The following is an 18,399-nucleotide window of genomic DNA, read 5'->3' as shown; positions in this document are numbered from 1 at the left end:
ACCATTCACAGCTAGGCACTAGTATACAATGGATGGCATGAATTAAGCCATCCATTGTATACAAGTGTCATGTGACCTGCTGTGATTGGTCACAGCAGGTCACATGGTACCAGGAACGGGGGCTGGTACTTAGATCTGTCATTGGACGTGTCCGAGGTACACGGCTGGTGACAGATCGCGCCGCTGCGCCTCTCAGCACCTACATTGTGCTGAGAGGCGATTGTGGTTCAAAATAGTGCAAAAAAAAAGAAAGTATCACAGACAGTACTCGTGTTTTTGCTAGCTTACACCAGAAATGATAAATACCAAAATTTTCAAATCCAATTTGAGAGATTCAGCATTAGCAACAAATTAGAAAAGGAGTTAATTTATACCTACTGAGCCAAAAATATTCTCATAATGTTGCAAACAAACATTAGCACGGAACATTATTTGAGTCACCACTGACTTAAATGTGCTCTAAATAAGACACTAACCAGAATGTCTGTTTCAGGATCAAAGCATGCTCCTCAATCCATGCTTTTTTGGCCTCTGTGCTCATTCCCTTCGAGGCATCTATCACAGCTGGTGGAAACTCTGTGGAAAGATAAAACAACTGATATGTAAAATTAAAGTATTTTTTGTTAGGTAAGTGAGCACTAAAGTCTAGAGGTAAGTGAGCACTAAAGTCAACCGAGCAGCTGGAACACCAAAAAAGGTACCAAAAAACCTCCAAAGCATCAGTATGAAATGGGTGCAGCGCTAAAACCTTAAAATTGCCAAGTGTCAAAATATAACCACATATATAATAAATAATGAAAATAAATAAATGAGAACATTCAATAAAGTGAGCAGTGATAAGGTGCTCTTATATCAACAAAATAAAGTGACTTAGTGGTAACGTATATCTCTGTCACTAAATAGTGACCAATGGTGCTTAATATAGTGCTGGAAAAATAATATTAATGTCCAGAGATAGGTGTATGGAAGATCTAAATCTTCAATTGCTGGTGTTCTATAAGGTATTATGGTGATGTGTCCAATAATGTAAAGACTGCGCACTCACCAGATGCGCAATCAAATAGCGCATTTAGAGATAACACTCTCAGTAGATCAACTGGAGGCCCCTTAAAGGTGAGTATGGTCTGGTCTGATGTTCCCTCACTGCTTCCTCTGCTGTCAGCAATGGCTCTGTCACTCTCCTCATGCAGCTCTGTGGGTGGTTAAAAGCTCACAGGGAGCCAGATTGAGGCTCGAGCACACCTCTATCCTATAAAGGCCTTTGTGTAAGGATAGAAGTGTGCTCGAGCCTCAATATGGATCCCTGTGAGCTTTTAACAACCCACAGAGCTGCAAAGAAGGTCATTGATGGAAAATATACAGTTGTGTTCAAAATAACAGCAGTGTGTTGAAAAAAGTGAATAAAGCTCAAAATCCTTCTAATAGCTTTTATTTCTATACACTCAAATGCATTGGGAACACTACACATTCTATTCCAAATCAAAACATGAAGAAAAATATATCAAATTTGTGTTGTTCCTCTAAAAAGAAAAGTGAATATTAGACTGTTCAAAAAAATAGCAGTGTTTGTATTCTTCTTTACAAACTCAAACATTCACTATATAAACTGAAAAATGTTTGAAGATTTTGCTTTCCTTTGAATCACTTAATATTTAGTTGTAGTCGCACTGTTTCTGAGAACTGCTGTACATCTGTGTTGCATGGAGTCAACCAACTTCTGGCACCTGTGAACAGGTATTCCAGCCCAGGATGATTGGACTACATTCCACAGTTCTTCTCTATTTCTTGGTTTTGCCTCAGAAACTGCATTTTTGATGTCACCCCACAAGTTTTCTATTGGATTAAGATCCAGGGATTGGGCTGGCCACTCCATAACGTCAATCTTGTTGGTCTGGAACCAAGATGTTGCACGTTTACTGGTGTGTTTGGGGTCGTTGTCTTGTTGGAACACCCATTTCAAGGGCATTTCCTCTTCAGCAAAAGGCATCATGACCTCTTCAAGTATTCTGATGTATTCAAACTGATCCATGATCCCTGGTATGCGATAAATAGGCCCAACACCGTAGTATGAGAAACATCCCCATAGCATGATGCTTGCACAACCATGCTTCACTGTCTTCACAGTGTACCGTGGCTTGAATTCAGTGTTTGGGGGTCGTCTGACAAACTGTCTCCGGCCACTAGACCCAAAAAGAACAATCTTACTTTCATCAGTCCACAAAATGTTGCGCCATTTCTCTTTAGGCCAGTCAATGTGCTCTTTGGCAAATTGTAACCTCTTCAGCACATGTCTTTTTTTCAACAGTTGGACTTTGCGGGGGCTTCTTGCAGATAGCTTGGCTTCACATAGGCATCTTCTAATTGTAACAGTACTCACAGGTAACTTTACACCTTCTTTGATCTTCCTGGAGCTGATTGTTGGCTGAGTCCTTGCCATTTTGGCTATTTTTCTATCCATTCCAATGGTAGCTTTTCGCTTTCTTCCACGTCTTTCAGGTTTTGGTTGCCATTTTAAAGCATTTGTGATCATTTTAGCTGAGCAGCCTATCATTTTCTGCACTTCTTTATATGATTTCCCCTCTCCAATCAACGTTTTACTCAAGGTACGCTGTTCTTCTGAACAATGTCTGGAACAACCCATTTTCCTCAGAATTTCAGAGAGAAATGCACTGTAACCAGCATGTACAACATTTGCTGCCTTCCTTCCTTAAATAAGGGCAATAATTGCCACCTGTTTTTCAAAGAATGAATGACCTCACTAATAGAACTCCACACTGCTATTATTTTGAACATGCCCCTTTCAATTAGTGATTCAATTACACAGAATCAGCAGCATGCATGTCATGACTGTTGGGTCTGTTGGATTTCTATTACTCTACTACACCTGCTAGTAAATTATTTGCCATGTAGAAATATCATTTCTACCAAAAACAGTGTTTGATCAGGTTAGTGATTTCTGACTGCTATTATTTTGAACACAACTGTATATCTCCTGGCATTACCCCACTTGTTTTGGACCACAGATGAATACCCCAACATGCTGCTGAAGAGTTTCTGATAAAACCTGAAATCGAATGGTTCGTCAACAATTGCAAACCAACCAGGCTCTTAGTCATAAAACAGCTTTGCGTGCCCTCCATCATGTTTAAACCTTTCGCTGCCAGGTCCGTTAGGTGTACAGACCAACAGCACAGCTTCCAGAAGGCCAGGTCCATACACCATACAGACCTACATTCTTCCTCTGCAATAAGCTTATAGCAGAAATGTTCAGCAGATTCTGAACAAAACGATAAACATTTACCAGCCCCTTTTATTTCTTAAATTTACAAAGCGATCAGTAGCGATCAATCTGTTCATTCATCACTGACACACACAAAAATATGTACAAATATTAACAAAATCAAAAGAAAATATGTAAAAAATAAATAAAATTGTAAAAAAAAAATAATAAAAATAAAAAACATAAGTCTAAATCTCCCTTGCCGCTGAAGCCAAATCCGCGTTCGGATCGTGCTCCAGAGGCTAACAGGCGGTGAGGAAGCGATTCAAGCCTTCTCACCATCTGTTTTTACCCCATTTTTGCTGAAAAATGCCCTGCAACCGCTTGCACTGCACACAGTCGTGGGGCCTTTGTGGCACTTCCCAATTGACTTGAATGTGTTGCATTCGGAAAGGGGCATCACTGCAAGTCGGGTCAACTTTGCCATGGGCGCAAAGCGAAGCTTCGCAGCCGTAGCATGTAAACAACCCCCATCACTGCCTATTACAGCTTATGGGGGGCGGTTGCCGGGCGGAAGAAACTCAGCTCAACCTTGCATTTGTAAACAAGGCCCACGGCTTTGTTCATGTGGGTCATACTGGTTTGAGGGGTCTTTTACAAACTCTGCAAGCTGTAAAAGAAAAATATCCTGATTTTTTAGAGAAATTTGGTTATTTAGAGTTTTGCGTACGTTCGATTTTCACCATTTCCAAAAAAGGCGCAATTTAAAATTTACAAATATTTGTTTTTTACTACTCAATAAATACAGGTTAAGCCTTTATATTTAGTTAGAACTTATCAGGAATTGTGTAAAATTTTCTGTTTTTATCTGCAAAGAATGATTTTAGTGCATTTTTAACAAAATAATTGATTTGAAAATCACTTGCGCAAATTTCACAGGCCGTAAAAAATCAGTAGCACCTTGTTTTTACTCTGCTGGTCATGTACTTTAAGAAAATATATGGTTTGGGGGGGGCTTTCGGAAATTGTAAAAGAAAAAGAAAAAAGCACTGGAAAAATTTTAAAAATGGTCTGGCCACCTGAGTTTAAAAGTGGAGAGCAGGGCCTGGCAGCGAAAGGGTTAAAAGAGCATGAGTGTTTATCTGAAATGATTTCCTTACTTCGAACATAAGCCTGTTGACTTATTCAACTGTCCATAGCAGTGACACAAAACATCCAGGTGGTCCTTAGCCAACAGTGCCTTCCTCTTATTATCTCTCATTGGCTACAGTTGTCCTATGAAAGCCACATAAACATTATCAGGTTTTAGAGATGTCTGTCACCCTAGGGTTCTTTATATCTAGTTTAGGATTGTGCAGTATTTCCTTGCACAGGTGTGTAAGGTATTCATTTCCAAAGGAAAGTAGTAAAGGTGCTGATTTTTTCAGACTGTAGACTACCAATGGACTGATGGAGGCCCAAGTCTTTAGAAAGCGTTTTAAAATATTATGAGCTTTGGCTTGTTCTTCAAAGTCCATCCTAAAATCTTTTGAGATCAGTTAATTTTAAAATCTAAATAGCTTTGCTGTGAGTAGTAGGTTAATGAAATTCTGTCTAATTATTTGTAATTCAGTAGGGGATTTATGCTGGCCATACTCGAACTGAAATTCAGACGGTTCAGCATGAGTCAGCCAAATTTTGATCAGTGTGTAGCTGTCCCCGGTTGACTGAAATCAACCGAATAATCAACTTCTGTTGAAGAGACATGCTGGGAAAACTATTAAATAAATATTCACTCAGCAACTTACAAAACTAAATAAAACTCACATAGTGGATACCCAACTTATAATCTTCAGAAGTCCGGAAGTGACGAAACGCGTCAGTGGACGTGACGTCTGCCGTAATTGCGCAAAAACCGGAAGTGGTGGCCGGCCATTTTGATTACTGGAAAACGTGTTTTACATCCTAGGAAGCTGCTGTGGCTGAGTCATGGGAATATATTACAGATTGTTCAAGTCCCTAATGTAAGATGCTATATTAAATGGTTTGGTACCTATTATATCATGCTATATGGGCTCTTTTCTATCTTTTATGAGGATGATGGTGTATTAAAGGCTTACCCTATATACAGCTATTGAGAGCCTGAAAGTGACTGCTAAACATCTGAATATCCCTTAAGGCTTGATATTACTCCATGAGGGTAATTGTGTGCATTTTTGCCCTATAGAAGTGTTCACGGAGTGTTCACCTTTATTTATATATATATTTTTTATTTTTATTTGCTTTATATTATTTTTCTTGGTGTAATTAATTTTAATTAATTTGGTTTGTTTATTTATTTTATATTTTTTTAATTGTATTTTTATTTATTTTTTGAGTGTACACAGCTTGTCACTAATTATTAGTTTATTATAGTGTACACGGAGTGATTTGCACGATTCATGTGTTACAGTTGAATCTTTTTTTGTTTTTGCACAGATTTAAGTATATGCTTATTAATTGTGAAGGTATATACCTATTTGAAGGTAATAAACTATTTTAGTTTTATTCTATCGAGGTATGCTGGGAAAACTGCTTAATTAGAAACGGGTCCCTGGTTGGGTACCCGGGAAAGGGGGGGGTAGGGGGTTACTGGATTTTCCACCCACCTTGATGAACCCACTGGCTGAATTACAAAAAAAATAACTGTCTATGGCTGGCTTAAATTACGCATTCCAAGATGCCGTTATTAAAAATATCCATACTTTTTTCAATCAAGTTTATTTAAAAGATTTAAGAAAGATAGGGCAATATAAATTATGTGTATGTGTTTATCATGACAGAGGTAGAGCTTTAGATGACATTTTAGGTGCTGTTCAAAGCACAAATCCAGCAAATGTCTAATGGTTATGCACACTGTATTTAAAACTGTAACCTCAAATCTATAAAGAATTTCAATGTAAACAAAATTTTTTATATAAATATGTGTGAAAAGCATCACAAATTTAGCAGCACACTGTTCTTTGAAGTAACTAAAATGAGGCAAGTGACACAAATCACATTAGTTCTCCTACTTATGAATTTACTCGTCTCTATCAGAGCAATAAGTGTCATTTCTGTCTGGTGCCTCGTTCCTCTGCTATCAGCATAAATCACTTCTGACAAGTTTTCTGGACACCAAAAGAAAAATGGTGACAGGAGGGACATCCAGCAGATTGACAGCCTCAGCTCTGTTCCTGTGAGCTGAGTAAAGGCTCCCTCCAATCAGCTGTCAGAATTCTCCTCTGTGAGCTCTGCACTGTGTAAATTCAGCTCTCTGCCCGGTTTTCTGACCTCTCAGACAAGTTTAATAAACTCAGCACTTTGAATGAATGTAGAGAAGAAAAGGAGGATTTGTTTCATCTCTGTGTATCACCTGAGGCCAGTCACTTCACTGGGTATATGCAAGCGTTTACAACTGCTTTAACAGCTGTAAATGACAATTATCCTTCTAACTGTGATATTTTCTATTATTGGGTATATTTATGTTACAGAAACTTAGTCAACAATGCATCTGTGTTTGTCTGTGTGGTGATCTTGAAAAAGGACATTGAAAACTACGCAAAAATCCAGTGCATTTGACATTATCTCACTTTTGTCAATTAGTCATTTGGATAGGGCTCCTGAAATTCATCACTTTAGAACTAAAACACATACGAACTTGAGAACCATCTCTCTTTATTTCAATACATACGACAGGACCCGGAAGGCCACTAAGATTATAATAAGGGGATAGAGGTAAGTAGGCAACTACTGATGGAGCAGGATGTCACATCACAAGCATGTTCACAGAGAAGCCTGAACACTGAAATCATGCAATAGAGATGCTGTCTCTCTACAACAGAGCATGCGTGTGTCTAGTACTGCAGATCATACCTTGGCCTGGTGGTGTAAGGCACACAGCTTGTGCGATAGCTGCCAGAACAGACAGCTCTGCCAATCCTATTCGAAGTTTCCCTCCTAAAGATCTGAATGAAACAAAAAAAAAAAAGCCTAATAATAAGAACACAAAAACAGTTTTATAGATATACAATAGTTGTCTAGCAACTTCAGAGAAAACCTGCATACAACAAACATGCCCCTGAATGGGATAAAATAATGTCTACAACTATCATCCAGATTTTTAGGAAATCTGTATGCTGCATTAGTGAACATCTCAACAATGACAAAACATAGAATCCAGGGACAGCCAGGTAACTAGCATTTTCTGGAAGTAAGCAAAACAAGCTGGATCCTTCTCTCTGTAGCAGGTGTTCTTTATGCTCTGTTTCCATAGCTCCTTTCCCGCCTTAAACAAATCTCTAGCTCCTTAGCTCCTTTGAACAGGAGAAATTCAACTTAACCCCTTCACGCCTAAGGGTAAAACAAATCTAAATGCCTAAGCACAATTCTGCAACATTGACATGTGTTAGTAAAACCGTACATATCATCACAACTACTTTGTACATCCAGGTGGATTATATCTTGACTTTTTCAGGACAAATTGGGCTTTCATTTGGTGGTAAATGGTAATGGATAGCTCCTGATTTTTTTTTTTTATTATCAAAGGAAAACTGGCCCAAAATAGTAAAAAAAAAAAGTTTTTTTTTCATTTAGCTGTGTTTCTTGTTACGACCATAACCTACCACCAAAGAACAACCCAAAATAAATTCTCCAGCTCTTGACGATCGCAGCAATACAACATATGCGTATGTTATTTGTTGTTTGTACCCGTAGTACAGCCCAGAAACAATAGTGCGCATTTTTTTGTCTTTTTTTTTTTACCTAAAACACACTGACACCAATTTTTAAATCCTGAACTTTGACCTTGACCCAAACACTAACCCTGCCACTGAACTAGATCAAACTTTGATCTAGGTATTTTTCTTTATTTTTTAATATTTATCTTTTTTTTAAACAAACTTTTTTTTTTCTCTCTATGTCAGGAGTTAGAGAGATACAATGTATCTCTCTTCTCCATTCATAGAGAGAGAAAAAAGCAAGGGGGCCGGGCTGTACAGTGACTGATCACTGTGATAGCCATTCAGAGGCTATCACAGCGGTCATGTGACCCAGAATCAGGAGTCCTGGTCGTTAGAACGAGACCCGGGGCTCTCATTGACACCGCGTTATTTGTGCTGGGAGCGCGCCAAGCGGCGCATTCCCAGCACAAAGACAGGTTAGCAAATATGCGGCCCTACGGAAAAAAGCCCAGTTCCGTGAGGCCGCATATTTGTGTGACGTTGGCGTCAGGGGTTAAACACTGCTGCCATTAACTAGCTTGAAGATGGTCATGCAACCCCCCATCAGACACAATCTTATCTGAGGCTTGAGTCCATGCTAACAAATTACGCAACCTTGAACAAATCAATGGGCAATAAAAGCAATCGCACACATGCTGATCTGCTGGGGAAAATGACTTACCTAGCAATGTACCGTGCTTCAGAACACCTGCATGCCACAAACAAGCCTTTAATAATATCAATCTTCTTATTCATAGACTGAAAACAAGGAGATATGCATCAGTCTAGGTTCACACATTATATACATTATAGGTAGCATAAATATAGTATCCCACTAGTGTTACCTTAGTTATGCAACAAACAACGTTTTATATATTTTTTCATATACAACCTGGAGATATTAATGCAAAATAATGGAAATGTCTATTTTTGTCTATATACATGAAAAGAGAAAACAGACACATGCAGCTAAAATGTAGACAGAAGTGGTGTAACACTCTACAGAAATACTGTTTGCAGGATGTTAAATGGACACAACATGGCAGTGACCTGCAGCCCAGTTGCATAGACTCTGTTGAAAAACTTTGTGGAATCCATAGGCTGAATTGCAGGATTTCACAAGAAAACCTAGCTAAAGGTGTGAGGAGAGGATCGTGTGGGACGCTGGGCCAGACCAAGAATGGAGAAAAGAGGGAGAGTTGCTGACTGCTGACAAGTCTGAGAGCAAGCGAGCTCGAGTGATGCTATCTTAAGTGATCTCTGAAGGAGGACCACAAGGAAACGGGGGGGAGTCAGAGGTGCTGGCCAAGACAAGCTCTCATATTGCACCAAGTCAAATAACACTGTTCAACAGGTAAAAAGTTTTGGGCATAAAATTAGCTAATCTTACATAATTTTGGGGTGCTGAAAACGAAAATGACCCTAAAAAATGTTGATTGGCTCTAGTTTCCATGATATATTCACCCATCTAATGACGTAAGCCATTCAAAATTATGATGCAACTTCAGCTGCATATTGCGCAATTGATACTGGTGACCAATAGAAAATTGCATGTATACTGAGATGATGCAATATTAGCCTTTAATTGCATCACTTCACTGCATAAAAGCTGCAGTATCTGTAGCTGATTGTAGTTCGACAGCGTCTTTACATTTCGTTTTATGCTTATATAGGCTACTCAGTAATGCCTCGAACTTGTGTGAATAAAGCAGATAATTTCTGCTATATCTGCGGTGAAATAACTTTTATCTCACAAAAAAGGAGGATAACAGGAATGATTAAGAAAGCCTACAACTTGTATTTTGGCTGCAAGATAGGAGACCAGGACAAGAGCTGGGCACCACATATATGCTGCAATTCTTGTGGGACGGCACTGGAGCAATGGTTGAATGGAAAAAAGGCATCTATGCCTTTCGCTGTGCCAATGATTTGGAGAGAGCCAACAGATCATGTTAGTAATTGTTACTTTTGTATGGTGCCTCCAATTGTAAAAGGGCTAAATAAGAAGAAAAAGTTATCTGTGCACTATCCAAATATTCCATCGGCAATACGTCCAGTTCCTCATGGAGAGGGGCTACCAATTCCTAAAGCACCAGAATCCTTCGTGGTTGAGTCAAGTGAGGAAGAACCTGAAGCGTGTAGTCACGTGCAGTTGTAAGAGATAGCCCTTTCCTCGAATACAAGAGAAAAGCCAAGAGAAGCAAAACCGACACAAACTGAAGACAAAACTAGTGAGAATCCTAAGTATTAAAATGATTCAACTTAGCTTATGGCTATAATTTTTCTTGGTAATCCTATGCAATATATTATGCCATTTAGGCTTTGTTATGTAGTCAATATCACTTGCTTTATATTTGTGGAAAGACATCTATCTATATAATTATTGTGCATTATGTAGTCATTACGCCTATAGTAGAAAACTTTCCGTTTACAGAAAAACTAGAGCCAATTGACAAATTTCATTGTTATATTTGAACTCAGAATGTGAAATTCATTAAGAAATGGATCCTTTTGTTTCCAAAACTGGCAAAAAATAAAAATTTGTTGAACAGTGTAATCAGCAATAAAAAAAAGTTATTTGGGAGAACAAATGCTATACATTATCATCCATTGCCTCTGTGTCATGGGAACATTAGTATTCGTATTAGTACCAATTTTCATTACACAGGTGTCTCCAATATGTAATAGTACTAACTTATTTTTCTGTGGCTTAATTAACCTGAATACATATTGCTAAAGAGCAGTGGAGATTCTTTTGTTTGATAACCACATTGTATAAATGAGTGATCTCTAACATTTTTATATTTCAATGATTTTTATTAATTTTAAACAGTATAAAACAAAGGCAACAAAACACGCCCACGCAGGGGCTATCAATTGCACCGATAAAAAAAAAAAGGGGCATAATAGAGAAAACAGTGCTCAAACTCCAACAAGGCAAAAGGTACGCCCACACAGGGGCTAGCAATGGCACATAAGTTACAATAACATTAACGTAACTCTATCACAACTAAAGACAGCTGTCCACTGTCACACCAAAAACAAACAGAAAAAAAAAGAGAAGAAAAAAAAACCCAAAACACCAAAGAGCAGGGGTCCAAGAGCGCCAATACCAAACGCCGTTACATCCCCAGACTAGCCGGGGGGAGCGTGGGAAAGGCGTATTGCAACCATGGCTCCCATATTTTCAAAAATGTACGTTGGGAGTTGTTGCATATACTCGACATCTGTTCGTTGATCATCATAGTGGTCATATGGTCCCGCACCCCCTGAAAAAGGACAAACGGACTCCTCCAGGCCTGAGCAATTGTTCTAGTGGCCGATAAAAACAAATAGGAAGCCAACTGCTGCTGATGAGCCAAGAGGCCCGGTATGGGGCAATGAAGCAAAGCATACCGAGCATCCCGGCGTATGGAGAGATGATACAAAGTAAAAAGGAGGCCAAACACACGAGACCAAAAACGAACCAACCTCGGGCATGACCACCAGATATGCAATACATCGCCACGAAGGCCACAACCCCGAAACCATCGATCACTACAGGCAGGGTTAGCCTGGGCCAGACGAGCCGGAACCCAATACCAACGAAAAAATACCTTATAGGCAGCCTCCTGCGTGGTTGTACTGAATGAGCATTTAGCTATGAGTGACCAGGCCCTATTCCAGTCCTCCGGATCCACAGCCACTCCCAAGTCGTGCTCCCACTGAACAACATATGAAAGAGAAGTATGCGACGAGTGTCTGTTCAGAGCTGCATAATGAAGGGATATAAGGCCCGGGGCGCCCGGACGCTGCTGGCAAAGCTGTTTAAAGGCAGATTTCTGGTATGGGAAAGCAGAAGTGCCCCGCAGCGAGAGCAGCCAGTGCCGCAATTGAAGATATTGAAAAAATTCCGCTGGGGGAATATCCCGGGACTCCCGAAGAAAATTCCAGGTGGGGAAGGACCGAGAAATCAAAAAGTGTCGCACCTGATCTCTAACATTTTTGATAAATATGATTGCTTGAACTTGGCTGACTTGCCAATTCACCATATTGATTCTCCACTTCTTTCTAGACCTAAAGTTTCACCCAAAGTTCTTCATTGAGTAGAGAGTAAACATGGTCTAAGAGATGCCTAATAAAGTTTTTGGTACCCAAACAACTGAGGTTCTCTACACAGAAAATCCAGACTACCTTCAGATCCAGTGCTACTTCCCACTAGATCTTTCGGCTTCATCTTTAAGGGGCACACACTTCTGTACTTTTACAACAGTGAAAGCATTGACCAAAGCACCCAAGTATTAGAGTAGTGTAGTAGCATCTAGTAAGCAAAAAAAAAAAATAGTTGATAGTGTCTTTAGATTCTTACACAACACATTTCCCATCTAAAATGTCATGGAATATTTCTCCTGGAAAGCCTTACTGGCAAGTACAGATACCATGCAAATGAAATGTTGTGTATCTGCTCATTACACTAACATGAAATCCTATTCTCCCCACACGAGCAACTGTGCGTCAACTATTCCATTTACATTTGTGCTATTTGAAACCTCCTGCAGCCAAGCCTTAACCTACTGCGTAGTAATTTATGTTTGGTACGTACCAATATATTCAAAAGCAGAACAATATTTATGGCAGCTATATGATACTGCGTACACTGCCAGTTAAAGTGCAACTGAACCTTACTGGAGTTTGTACAACAAAATATCTTTACTGCCTCACTTACGATAAATACATGTAAACCCAAGCTGATGTTTACATATCTGCATTACAAGGTACACACCCTGTACAGTAAGAGTTTAATAAACATCTCTTGCGTTTACCAAGTTGTAGAGGACACCTTGCTAACAAGACAGAACGAGGAAACAAAAATACTGAATTTTATAATCCATAAGATTTCAAGTATAATCTGATTACTCACAATGGGGTTTTTTTCCTGTTAGTTTTTTTAAAACATGGTGTACATAGAAAGGAGCAAAACAGTATCCCAGGTAGAGACTTAAAAAAAAAAAAAGAAAAGCAAGGCCAAGGTGTATAAAGCCCCAAATACACATTAATCACATTGAAAAAATGAGTGTGTCCAAGTGAGGAAGCATAATAACTGAACCTCGAATCAGAGGTCAGAGACGAGAACCTTAGAAATGACCTGATGGTTATAGGGCCTGGGATGGTGACCAACAACTTAACAGACTAACTATTAACCAAATGGAGACAGAGGTGGGATTTCGCTCTGGGATAAGGTGGTGTAAGTGAGCCATAGGTTGGGGGTTACGTTGATCAAGAGGCTAAAGAGATCATAGAGATAGGGGGCAGGGGGAGCTGAAGAAGAAACAGAAAAGAGGAGAAAGAGAAGATAAAAGAAAAAAAGGACACAGGGTAGAGGGAGGGGACAGGGTAATGGTGAGCCAAATATCAAACCCAGTTCCCGGTTGGTTTATGGAAGTAAGTTCGTAGGTCACCCAGAGGGAACACATCTTGAGAAATATGTCATGCATAGATGATAAAAATACTTCTCGATGAATATGAAACCATGTAAACAGATTATCTCACCGATCATAAAACCACGTAAACAGATTTTTATCTCACGATCATAAAACCATATAAACAGATTTTTATCTCACGATCATAAAACCACGTAAACAGATTTTTAGCTCGCCGATCATAAAACCATGTAAACAGATTTTTATCTCACCGATCATAAAACCATATAAACAGATTTTTATCTCATCAATCATAAAACCACGTAAACAGATTTTTTTCTCGCCGATCATAAAACCATGTAAACAGATTTTTATCTCACCAATCATAAAACCACGTAAACAGATTTTTATCTCACAATCATAAAACCGTATAAACAGATTTTTATCTCACCAATCATAAAACCACGTAAACAGATTTTTATCTCACCAATCATAAAACCACGTAAACAGATTTTTATCTCACGATCATAAAACCATGTAAACAGATTTTTATCTCGCCGATCATAAAACCATGTAAACAGATTTTTATCTCACGATCATAAACCCATGTAAACAGATTTTATCTCACCGATCATAAAACCATGTAAACGGATTTTTATCTCACCGATCATAAAATCATGTAAACGGATTTTTATCTCACGATCAGAAACCCATGTAAACAGATTTTTATCTCACGGATCATAAAACCATGTAAACGGATTTTTATCTCATCGATCATAAAACCATGTAAACAGATTTTTATTTTGCAGATCATAAAACCATGTAAACAGATTTTTATCTCACCGATCATAAAACCATGTAAACAGATTTTTATCTCACCGATCATAAAACCATGTAAACAGATTTTTATCTCACCGATCATAAAACCATGTAAACAAATTTTTATCTCACCGATCATAAAACCATGTAAACAGATTTTTATGTCACCGATCATAAAACCGTGTAAACAGATTTTTATCTCACCGATCATAAAACCATGTAAACAGATTATTATTTTGCAGATCATAAAACCGTATAAACAGATTTTTACCTCATGGAAGATTAGGTGTTGTGATTTCCACACTGAGGCTATGCTTTGTTTTCCAGCTATAGAAATGTTGGCATTTAGATATGATGTCTGTCTAATCGAACAGGAAAGCCATCCTTGGATCGTGCTGTAAACTCATATAGTAAAGAGTATGAATGCACCGTAAATCCTTAGACCAAATTGTGGTGAGAAAGGGGCATGTCCACCAGATGTGCTTCACTGGCCACTTTATTAGGTACACCTTGCTAGTGCCAAGGAAATCTCCCCCACACCATTGCATCACCACCAGCCTGAACCATTGATACAAGGCAGGACGGATCCAAGCTTTCATGTTGTTTATGCCAAATTCTGACCCGATCATCTGAATGCCGCAGCAACCAGTCTGCCTATTGACCTCCGATATCAACAAGGCATTTTCGTCCACACAACTACAGCTCACTGGAGATTTTGAAATGCTCAAACCAGCCCGTCTGGCACCAACAACCAAGCCCCATTCAAAGTCATTTAAATCCCCTTTCTTCCCCATTCTGATGCTCGGTTTGAACTTCAGCAAGTCATCTTCATCATGTCAAGATGCCTAAATTCATTGAGTTGCTGCCTTGTGATTGGCTGATTGGCAATTTATGTTACCAAGCAATTGAACAGGTGTACCTAATAAAGTGGCCGGTGAGTATACCTTTGTATGCAGACACCTGGAAAATATCGGAATACATTTTTGACTAGTCTTCATAGGTTTTAATGGCAGGGAAGACCAAGAGACATTTATTAACATGAGGGATAGGCCGTGGGGGAGGAGAGGGCTGTGAGCTGGGCTTAAAGGATATTAATTGGGTGAAACTAGGGTCATTATTATTTTATTATTATTATACATTTATATAGCACCAACAGTTTGCTCAGCGCTGTACATTATAATGGGAGACAATACACGAGACAGTACAGTAACAATACAATACACGAGGGGTTTGAGGGCCCTGCTCATTAGAGCTTACAATCTAGGAAGGAGGGGAAAGTGGTATAGGAGGAAATAGCTGTGGGGGGATGGAGTGGTGGGAAGAGCGGAGGAGATCGGCAATTAGATGAGGGTGGGGTAGGCTTCCCTGAAGAGATGGGTTTTCAGGGTGCGCCTAAAGGTGAGGAGGGTAGGTGACAGTCTGATGGATTGGGGTAGGGAGTTCCAGAGGATGGGGGAAGCCCTGGAGAAGTCCTGGAGACGGACATGGGAGGAGGAGACCAGGGAACTAGAGAGTAGGAGGTCTTGTGAGGAGCGGATAGTACATTTTGGGTGGTAAATGGATATCAGGTCGGTGATGTAGTTTGGGGCAGTGTTATGGACAGCTTTGTCGTCAATGACAGTAATTTGAATTTTATGCGTTGGACAATCGGAAGCCAGTGGAGGGATTGGCAGAGGGGGTGGCGGATATGGAGCGGTTAGTAAGGTGGATGAGTCTGGCCGCAGAATTCAGGATAGACTGAAGCAGGGATAGGCTGTGATGAGGTAGGCCGGTGAGGAGGGAGTTACAGCAGTCAAGTTGTGATATAATAAGGGAGTGAATGAGTTGCTTAGTAGTTTCTGGGGTTAGGAACGGACGTATTTTGGAGATGTTGCGGAGGTGGGAGTCTAGTCATCAGAGCACATACGTTCAAAATGGGTGAAGGAGCTGCAGTGAGGGGTCAGGGGATAAGAAACTTGATCCAGTGCCTTATCTGTATATTGCAACAAGTTTTCCGGGAGAATATGTGATTGTGGTCTCTCAGGGCCTCTCAAGATATAAGGTCCAAGGAGTAAACTTGATAGTGTATAGTCATAAACCCATTGTCAGTTTTAATTCCTCTAATCAACATATGAGCATTTTGTAACATATGTAAATTGGCTAAACATATTTCTCATGCATTAAAACAAAAGGTGTGCAAAGTCCTATAGTTGGTTTTATTTAAAAAGAAGGCACATCCTGAGTAGGAAAGCCTGTCTCCTGCCAGCAGCTACAGAGTGAGACATATGCTCTCTAGGCGTAGTGATTACTCTGTGGAGGGATGATCTTTCACCTATAAGTAGCAGCGCCTCACATTTTTTCTTTTGTAAAGTATTCAAAGACCCTGGGATGTCCCCAAGAAATGGATGAGAAGGGTGAGCAATATTTAGGCAAACAGAACTGTGCCAACAGGCTTCACAAAAAGGGTAAAAAAACCCAACTTCAGAGAGCAGATGCAAGAAGCTTGTGGCTGAAAGTTGAATCTGGAAAAGACTTTGAAAATGCCCCAAGGACCAGGTAGCAGCCTTACAAAGTTCGGCTATGGAGACCTGGTGCCATATTGCACGGGGACTCTCCCATCGATCTGGTGGAACAGGCATGCAAAAGCGCAGCAGGAGATTTTGTGTAAGCTCTAGCGATCAGAATTCTTATCAATGGAGTGATGGTGGACTTTGAAGCAGTGTGTCCTTTGCGAGGTAATGAGGACAGATATGTCTAATCAAAGCTGTTGCTTTGAGGTAGGCTCTTATGGTTCTAACTTTGTCCAAGCAAGGAAGGAAAATGTTCTTTGAGTGCTTTGGAGTAGGGCACAAGGATGGAAGGACATCATTGAGGCCGATTACTGATACCACCTTAGGAAGACAGAATGGTCTTGGGTGTAAGACTACCGGAGAAAGCTGCTAACATGTCTGACAGATGTGATAGCTACCAAAAAGCCCATTTTGCAGGAGAGGTCATTTAAGTAGATATTGCTGAAGGTTTGTAAGGGTGGTTTCTGCAAGGCAGAGAAAAGCAAGTCGAAGGATCCCAAGGAAGCACAGGGAGCTGGCAGGCGGGATTGATGTAAGATACACCTTGACTAAAGGTTTTAAAAAGAGACAGCAATGCAAGAGGTTTATGAAAAAGAGATGGACAAGGCTGAAACCAGACCTTTTAGAGTGCTTAAGGCCAACTTCTGGTTAAGACCTGACTGTACAAAGGCCAGAATGAAAGGTACATCTCTGGGATTTAAGTGCCTATGTCCACAGCAGGCACGGTAGTTGCTCTTTCTGGAAGTGGCTTTTCTTACTTTTAAACAAGGTAGGAATAACCAACTCAGAGCCCCTTCTATTTCTTAAGACTCGAGCTCCATCAACCATGAAGTTAAAGACAGAGACTGAGAAGGATAGAAAAGGGGGGCCGTGAGAGAGTAGGTCTGGCCTTCTGGAAAGAGGTCAGGGGTCCTTCTCCTAAAAGAGTAAATTAATTTATGTGTACCAGGTTTTTCTAGACCAGGTTGGTGAAATAGCAGTCACTGGCTACTTCTCTCACTATCTTGTTGAGCAGACAAGGTAGAAATTACACAGAGGGGGAAAGTATATATTAGCCTGAATGGAGACCAGTTCCGAAGTAGCAGTAGAGAGCCCTTGATCCTTTTGACCCAGAGTCTATGAATATTTTGCCTGTGCCCTGTACTGTATGATTAATGAATAAATAATCATATGGAAGGAAAAGTGTATTAAAACAAAAAAAAAAGGATGTTTGCTTGCACATTATTTGATGATTGAAATCATAGCTTCATCTCATTCACTAAGGTAAGTAAAGTTTCAATTTGCAAAGAAATCCTTTAGTCAAAACAAAGTAAAATGTGTGTATATTCATTATTAATGTGCACATATGAATCTTATCACAGAAATGTTAGTTCTCTATTCTCCCTTGCCTAGTAGTAATCACTAGGACAACTATACAGTATGCTGAAGAAAGTGAGCACTTCCTTCATGTTCCCAACTCAATGACAGCTAGTTCAATGCCAAAAAGAAACATGACGTGCTTGTCCAGTCACCTGCTCACCATCTCAGACTGAGCTAGATGGTGCTGACAGGCTGTCTCAGTCCTATGTTAAACTCCAACAATCAGGACATATCTGCAGGGTTCATTATTAATCCTCTTGCTATCCCCCATATTGGTCTGCCTCCATATTTACAGCAAAGTGTCTGTCAAAAAGTTTCAGAAATAAAATCTTTGG

At 39.7% G+C, this 18,399-nt stretch overlaps 1 protein-coding gene across 1 annotated transcript in view; it reads right to left on the bottom strand.

Annotated features, from left to right (window-relative positions):
• The window catches only part of LIG1 (DNA ligase 1), a 136,243-nt gene that overhangs the window by 36,035 nt on the left and 81,809 nt on the right, over nt 1–18,399 (bottom strand). The window contains exons 14-16 of the mRNA XM_089678536.1: nt 8,621–8,697; nt 7,094–7,185; nt 477–576 (exon numbers count right to left, since the gene is read on the bottom strand). Coding sequence (XP_089534662.1) covers nt 477–576; nt 7,094–7,185; nt 8,621–8,697 — 269 coding nt within the window. The remainder of the gene's footprint in view (nt 1–476; nt 577–7,093; nt 7,186–8,620; nt 8,698–18,399) is intronic.

The sequence above is a fragment of the Staurois parvus genome, unplaced genomic scaffold (genome assembly GCF_062004578.1).
Source record: "Staurois parvus isolate SC_StPar_1 unplaced genomic scaffold, SC_StPar_1.0 ptg000207l, whole genome shotgun sequence".
NCBI classification, from domain to species: Eukaryota; Metazoa; Chordata; class Amphibia; order Anura; family Ranidae; genus Staurois; species Staurois parvus.
This window is presented reverse-complemented; position numbering and strand designations above follow the sequence as displayed.